At 41.2% G+C, this 7,569-nt stretch overlaps 1 protein-coding gene across 1 annotated transcript; it reads left to right on the top strand.

Moving 5' to 3' along the window:
- Positions 1 to 341: 341 nt before the first annotated feature.
- Positions 342 to 6,018, top strand: LOC136421579 (uncharacterized). Its single transcript, XM_066409012.1, has 3 exons — positions 342 to 526; positions 2,901 to 3,119; positions 5,561 to 6,018. The coding sequence occupies exons 1-3, from the start codon at positions 428 to 430 to the stop codon at positions 5,924 to 5,926; spliced, it is 684 nt and encodes a 227-aa protein (XP_066265109.1). The 5' UTR covers positions 342 to 427; the 3' UTR covers positions 5,927 to 6,018.
- Positions 6,019 to 7,569: the final 1,551 nt, after the last annotated feature.

Genomic DNA, 7,569 nt, shown 5'->3' on the forward strand with positions numbered 1-7,569 from the left:
ATCATGATGATAGACAACACATTTCGGATTGCCCCAGATTCTATCGTTTGCCGAACCTGATGTACAGCTTGCCTCGTCTTTGGATAATCTCATTTCCTGCGGGAAATGGGAGCCGATATTTGCGCTGGCGGGGAGCTCAAGTAACGTCATGCTTATAGTTCACTCACGTACCATCATTCCCATGGGTCTATATATTGAATAAATAACTATTGAATTCCCACAATTTAAAACGCAAGCATATGACAGTTCATGATAATCTGTTGTGTATACTAGCTTGTTTGAATGTCATTCGTCAGCTGTAACCCCCTGTATTGTAAATGGTTCTCCCCTGATGACGCATCGATGACTATAATAGAGGTCATGCAGGAAGACTATATCGGGAGCGTGTGTTAGTGTCAGGGTGTGTTGTGTGCGGACAGGGGTCGCCATGTCGTTCATGCTGCGGTATATCGGACAGATCTCGGCGGCTGTGTCGTGTGCTGCGGCAGGGTTCTCCTATTATCAGTTCGAGGTGTCCCAGAAACAGGTGTGTTAACGTTACTAAATCATGGCTTTACTTAGGGTGAACTTACCAAGGATATGGCCGCTACTGTGTAAAGCTTCTCCCTGTCACATGGGCATGTTGTGCGATTGGGATATTGAGGATATATCTTGTTATTCACAATACAGCGTTTGAAATGGGTTATCTCACGCATGATAAGGCTGTTTACATACGACACACGGCACATTTAAGCAACCAATGGGGGGGGGGGCATGGGTGTTTCGTACAAAATTCAGTGACTTGTAGGTAGTAGATTGTGTCGAAGTCTTGCTAAAATCGTACGACCACAAATCGTGTGTACATGGGACTTTTGACGGGAGGGGCGTTCCCTACCTTAGGGTCAGCAAAATAATAGTCGCCCCAGTATTCAAACATGTGACCTTTGTTGCACGTTTTAGCCCTGGGGGTAGGGCGTTTGCGTGACCCTATTTTGTGAGATGATGAATGAAAAACTCAGGTATACATGTTTCTACTGCATTAACCCTACTCAAAGTAAAAACTGTCCTATTAGTATAGTTGTTATTTCCTCAATTACATTTTATGTGCAGAATTAGTACTTCGGTTGTAACTGTGTTTATTCTTCCCGCCATGATATGACCCGTCAAAATGAATAAAAGGGAATCGAAATGTCGCGTGTAGCCGTACAAAGAACCCACCTGCCGAGTATTGCACGGCGTCACCTGGTCGGGTATCGGGTTAACAATGTTTACTTCCGCATTCTTGTCCCAAGGACACATGGCGCTCCGAAAAGGCTTTCTCCCGAACTATGCCCAATGAATAAAAGCGTGTGTCAGAACTCAGGTAAAATTGTCTAGCAGAATATTTACCTTTTTCATACAGACTAGACGTCAAATATGTGATTTTAGACGGTCGTTTTCCGTTTATTCTGATCAGTTCAAGTAGTGAATAAGCGGCCGATTATGGCTTTATTTATACAAGAAGATTAAAATAGCATAGTATCTGCAAACGTCATGATTTGCTTGACAAGGGATGCTGTATGTGTCTGTCTGCTGTATGTGTCTACCATGCCGACTAGCGATTCTCCTCGGAAAGGCAGAGCACCACAAAGGTGCTCTGCTTTTCCGGGGAGAATCGCTAGTCGGCATGGTAGACACATACAGCATATTTTTTGGTGACCCTCAGGGGTGGAAACATATAAGTTAAGGGATGCTCTATTTAGAACTGAGCTTGAACTTTATGTGGCTGATATTCCGGGAGTTAATTCTTCAGAAAAGTATCCTTTATTCGTGTGTATATTGATTAGAGCGAATTGGAATTAACACAGGTATGTATATCACAATAAATTGTCCTTGTTCCTAAGAATCTTTACGATCAGAACTATGATACTAGTAGTAGTAGTAATGGTTTTTAAATTATTTTTAAACTATTTCCCATCACATCCATCGCAGCCTGGATGCTAATCGATGTGATAGTACAAAATACAATGTATGACCTTTGCGATAAAAAGAGCGATCAATATTAACACTCATGAATATTGAATATAGGAATGCCTAAAATCATCAAAATAGATAAACACATAGACAAGCGAGTTTTTAAAAGACAAATACTAGAGTCTTATGATAAAAAGCTTCAGATTCAGAACAGTTAATTGTTAAGTAGTCGGATCTTGTGAGGAACTGCACTAGTTGTATAATGCCCCTGTCACACTTGTGCGTATATACAAGTCCGCATGAGTTGCATATTAACATGTTTTTGGTTTAGATTAAGTTTGAAGCCAAATAAGTGATTTCTTAGGTGCGATGACTAGGCTGCACAACGGTTGGTCGAAGTAGAAAACAACTTTTTCCCCACAAACCTTACTTAAACAAAAAAAAAAATTATTGCGCAACTCACGCGTACTTGAATATACGCTCAAGTGTGACAGGGCCCTAACGTTCGGTTTGAAATTAGGGCATGTCCAGATTGTTATTGATATCTACACGTACGAAGGCTCGGGGAACACGCATGCTCACAGTCACTATCATCAGGGGTTTTAATGCTTGGGTAAATTAGAAATGGTGTTCACTGGTACATGTTTGAATGCACTGATGTTCCTCCTTGTCCACAGTGGCACGATAAACAACAAAGCAAGCGTCTGTCCAATTGGCAGTCTGAAATTGATATCAGTAGATTCAAGTAGAGGCTTGGATGCTTACATGTGCTAGTACATGTTTGACTTTACTGCTGTTTTTTTTTCAATCGCTGTGGCTCGATAAACAACAGAAGTAGGCGTCTCTGGCCCGGCTTTACCCCATACCACACAATCCCTTGTTGATCGAATCATGACGGTTACGGATATCTTACTAGTACAGTACATGTCATTGTTTATCTGTACCGTGTATCACCTCCCTGTCCACAGTGGCGTAAAGAACAGCAACAGCAGGCGTCCCTTCAACTGGTCAGTCTAGTGGACGACTACTTCGACTCCCGGCTGGACGCGGCCATCCACTACCTGTACGGACTGTCCGAGCAGGAGGGTGACGTCACAGACTTCGCCATGGACTGGGCCAAGAAGAAGTACTGGACACAGCAGCTGGCCGGATCGCTGTGGCTCTGGCCATGGCAGAGACGAATGAAGGTTGGATATGGTAGATTATGCTTTCAGTTTACAAACAGCTTAACTAACAAAACATAGGTACATAGACAAACAAACAGTTGACCGGAGCGCTGTAGCTCTGGCCTTGGCAGGAACAGATGGGGAGGATGTCTATTGATAGCCTCATACGCAGACATTTTGGGTGGCTGGCGGTTTACTGTGGATGATGCCTGATTGTTTGCGTGTTATTCTAGTATAAGAGATTTTTCTTGTCCAATGGCTAATTGCAACATGATACAATACATAGAAAAAGTATACACACAGTGCAAGGTAACAATGATGACAAGTGGAAGAAGTGACTATTCTATGAAATGCTACCGAGTACAATATACGCTTTTAGGGTTTGACTTCTTGTTTGGAAGCACTGGAAGACGAAGTGACCCACTTTTTCTACAATGAGTGGGTTTTGAGAGGTTGATAGGGCTCTAGTTTTCTTTTCGTCAGTAAACATTTGAAAATTGTGTGAAGTTTTGACGGCCTAATATATGAACAAGCTTATTCAATACACCGTCCCTTTGTCATAGATAAAACATACGATTGAGCGATCTGAAAACGGCCAACAAAGCTAAATAAAACGACCAGCCACCTAAAGGGTCTGCACAGGAGGCTGAGATAAGGTCAAGTTAACCATAAATAAAGAAAAAAAAAAACTGTTCGCTTAGCTCGCTAGGATACCTGACCTGACATTTGACCACATTATGGAAAGGTGATACGTCAATTTCAATCTTAACCATTGATACACAGATAATTCAGGACGAGAACACCTTTCAAAGGCGCCTCCTGGCGATACCTTTGTGAATGAGATTTATGATAATAACCCGTTGGCCATAAAGTCTTATTCATGAGTTATTTCCTTACACTGTGAGTAATGTACAATGCGTATTTTACATGGCCGCGTTCCTAATGAACCTACATTATATCCCAAGTTATCATTCGTTCTATGTTCAGCGCATTTACCCCTCATTGTCTAAAAAATTGCCAACACTTTCTAAGCATCTATACGTTTTCATAACAATCACCAACTGTAATTAGTCTCTCCCCGCAAGAGGCACTTTCTAGCTGCAAGCGCACGACCGCACCACTCAACAACCCGCAATGTGCACGTCCGCCCTCGCGCACGGCTGCCAAATATTACCTGCTAATTTCTTCCGTTACGAACAAGCTTTCACCAAACTAACATCTAATATTAATTTTAGGGTCCGCACTCTTTTAGACGTGCACACTCGGAGTAATAAATAAATGATAAACATAAAACATAACTCTCCTGTATGTCATGATAACGAGACAAGCGTGTAGGCACATGGCTTTCCTCCTGACAAAAATAGTAAACGAGGTCTGTGATCAATCATATTAACGGAGCAAATATATCATCATGAGTCTGCTTTGACATACTTCCGATTCAAAACTGTAAAAAAATACCATAAGTGTGAAAATCACGTTAGTTCACAGGAATAGACTATGAAGCCAATTTTTGAGGGTATCAAGCAGTCTATAATTGGCAATAGTTGGGAAAGATAAATCGGTTTCAGTACGACAGCACAGGTTCTGAAGACCGCGAAAATAACTCTGCGGTTGCTTCAATGGCTCAGAAGTAAATATCTGATGATCCTTTAGGGAACGCGAGAACTCTCGACACAACTCAAGCAAAGAAATTGGTGGCTATATATTTAAAGACATTCAAGCCTTGTTGGATTAGCTTAGGTATCTATTAAGGCAGATTTTCAAAGCAATCTTCACTTGCGTCTTCACGTACTGCAAAATAGTGTGCACTGATGTTAAGCCCCTGTCACACGTGTGCGTATATACACGTCCGCATGGTCCGCATGTTTTGGGTTTAGGTTAAGTTTGTAGCCGAAAAAGTGATTCCTTTGGTTTGATAACCAGGCTGCACAACGATGGGTCAAAGAAGACAACAACTTCCTCGCCGCAAAATTTACTTAAATAAAAGAAATGTTACTGCGGAACTGAGGCGCACTTGAATATACGCATAAGTGTGACAGGGCCCTAACATGTAAGTAGAAGGCAGCATAGCACCTGCCGAAAGATCATTAGAATAAAAGATAAATCTGTGTGCCTAGTACAAGTACTGTTGAAAAGCTCTGTAGCAGAATAGTTGGTGTATCGTTTATGATTACGTGTTTTGATGCAATTCAGTGCAGTAGTAACGGTATAAGCCCTTTGACGGATCCAACTGCGTATGCGCAGGTCAATTAATGAAGGTGAAGACCCCCGACTTGTGAAGAATTATAGTGTATGTTTTTTTCGACCATACTTTATACGTGTCCAGATCAATATAGTGTCTTTTGGTCGGTTTGCGTAACAATGCCCATACGTGTTTTCTTTATGTTTCTAGGATTTTTAATCTTGCGCAGTTGGATCCGTGAAAGGGTTTATTCCACATTTGTTTTCCTTTCTCGTTTCAGAATGATGTGGAAGAAGTCGATAATTACGTCACAGTGACCAAGAACTTCTTCACCAAGTTCCGCATCTTATACAACAGTGGCGGCGTGTCTCATGATGAGATCACCCGCCTCGGCTTTCCGGGCGTCAGGCGCATGCGCATGTACACTGACGTCATCGAACCCTTACAGCACGCGCAGTGCACGATCTTCTCAAAAGACTGCGACTATCTTAGAAAGTACGAGAAGTCCTTAGAGAAGTTCCTTAAAGATGAGTTTTTGAATGAAGTAGATGGGAAAGACGACGCTGAAGAGGAAACGAGAGTCAATGAAGCCATTAAAGCCAGACAGGAGAAGTTTCTCAGTGCGCGAAGTGAAATCAGGGATTAGTTATAAGTTTTGTCTTCAAGAAAATCCTATTGAGCAAAATGTGCCCCCCAAATTGCTTCTCAACGTGGAATAAAGAAGTAAACAAAAACAGACGTGAATAGTTTCATCAGGTTGGTAAGTCACTGAATACTTTTTTTTTTACACAAGCAAGAGATTTATTCTACCGACGTTTCGGTTACCATCTGTCACAGAATTGCCGTCACAGATGGTCACCGAAACGTCGGTGGAATAAATCTCTTGGTTGTGGAAAAAGAGTATTTTTATTAAGTAAAAACAGAGCATATCGGGATCATGTACATTGATGCAGGTTAGACATCCAACTAAACAATGTTAAAAGACAACTGAATCTTTATAACTGTATAAGGAGTGGAGATTGCTTCCAGACATTTTGAGTGACATTCATTTTTTCCCCCTCAAAGTCACAAAAATATACTGATCGAAAGAGTAAATACAAAAACATAAGATGTAACTGGAAAAACCGTTTGAACATATACCATGTAGTTTTCAGTAGACTCAGTCTCCGTTTGTTTTCTATTGCTCTTGCTGCTGCCATCATCTCGAAGCAAATCTTCCTGTGGCATGTCCAAGCAATTTTCTATGTGCATGTGCCTTGTCTGATGGTCACTTTCAAAATGCTTTATATGTATTTCATTATAACGTATGTAGCTCGCCCTAATAAACTGTTAAATTTTTCCATGGTCAACGGCCCCTAGATATATGTATACTTCTCAGTTTGCCAACCAACAAGTACATGACTTTTAATTAAACCTTGGTATTAACTTTTCACAATACAACATAGATCCAACGGGACTGTACTAGTGACGTTTTAACACAATTTTCCTTTTCCATCTACATTTAGAAGAGATAAAACCTTCATTATCTTCGCCGAGTACTATAGTACTCGGGGTAGATTATGTTTTCGGTTGAGCCAGCTGTTTGGTTGGTCTGTATGTATGTCAAGAGCATAACTCAAGAAACCTTTGATGAATCTTTATGATTTTTGGTAGGTGTGTAGTGGTTGTGCAAAGGAAGGTCAAGTTCAAAAATGGTTTACCTTGCGTTTTTCAACAGTACTGCAGTGGACTTTTAATTTTTGTGCGTTTGTATGTAGGCGAAAAAAGTGACGGAAACGTTGATGGATCTTCATGATTTTTTGCAGGTGTGTAGATGTTTTGAAAACAGAGATCGAGTTCAAAAATGTTTCTCCTGGCATTTTCGTCGGTACTGCAGCGGGCTTTGTGTGGATGTGTAATTCTTGTGGACAACATAACTCAAGAAGCTGTTGATGGATCTGTATGATAATGAGTGGATGGGTAGGGTTTACGGAAAGGAAGGTCAAGTTCGATAATGGGCCTTCTAGCGAGTACCTAAGGTACTGCAGCGGAGCTTCAAAATTTAGTGGCATGTTTTCTGAAAGTGCTATGGTCATGACATTTGTATGGTAGATAGTTCACGCCACAAGAAGTAAGTTCTGTAAGTTTGGGCCCCCTAGGGGCTTGTTTAGAACTGCAGTTGGTGTTTTTGTTATGACATTCGGACATGAATAACTTTAGAAGGGGTCGACAGAGGGCCTTGCCTAGAAGTATAAATAAACGAATTGGGCACATATTAAATAAACAGTTGGGACAGTCTCACTACACTCC

Source organism: Branchiostoma lanceolatum, chromosome 1, assembly GCF_035083965.1.
Source record: "Branchiostoma lanceolatum isolate klBraLanc5 chromosome 1, klBraLanc5.hap2, whole genome shotgun sequence".
In the NCBI taxonomy this organism is placed as follows: domain Eukaryota; kingdom Metazoa; phylum Chordata; class Leptocardii; order Amphioxiformes; family Branchiostomatidae; genus Branchiostoma; species Branchiostoma lanceolatum.

What these genes read in the sequence shown, in the direction of transcription:
- LOC136421579 (XM_066409012.1), top strand. Translation starts at nt 428, where the DNA reads ATGTCGTTCATGCTGCGGTATATCGGACAGATCTCGGCGGCTGTGTCG. An exon ending in TCGAGGTGTCCCAGAAACAG is followed by an intron (nt 527 to 2,900) that starts GTGTGTTAACGT and finishes CCCTGTCCACAG; the next exon opens with TGGCGTAAAGAACAGCAACA. An exon ending in CATGGCAGAGACGAATGAAG is followed by an intron (nt 3,120 to 5,560) that starts GTTGGATATGGT and finishes TTCTCGTTTCAG; the next exon opens with AATGATGTGGAAGAAGTCGA.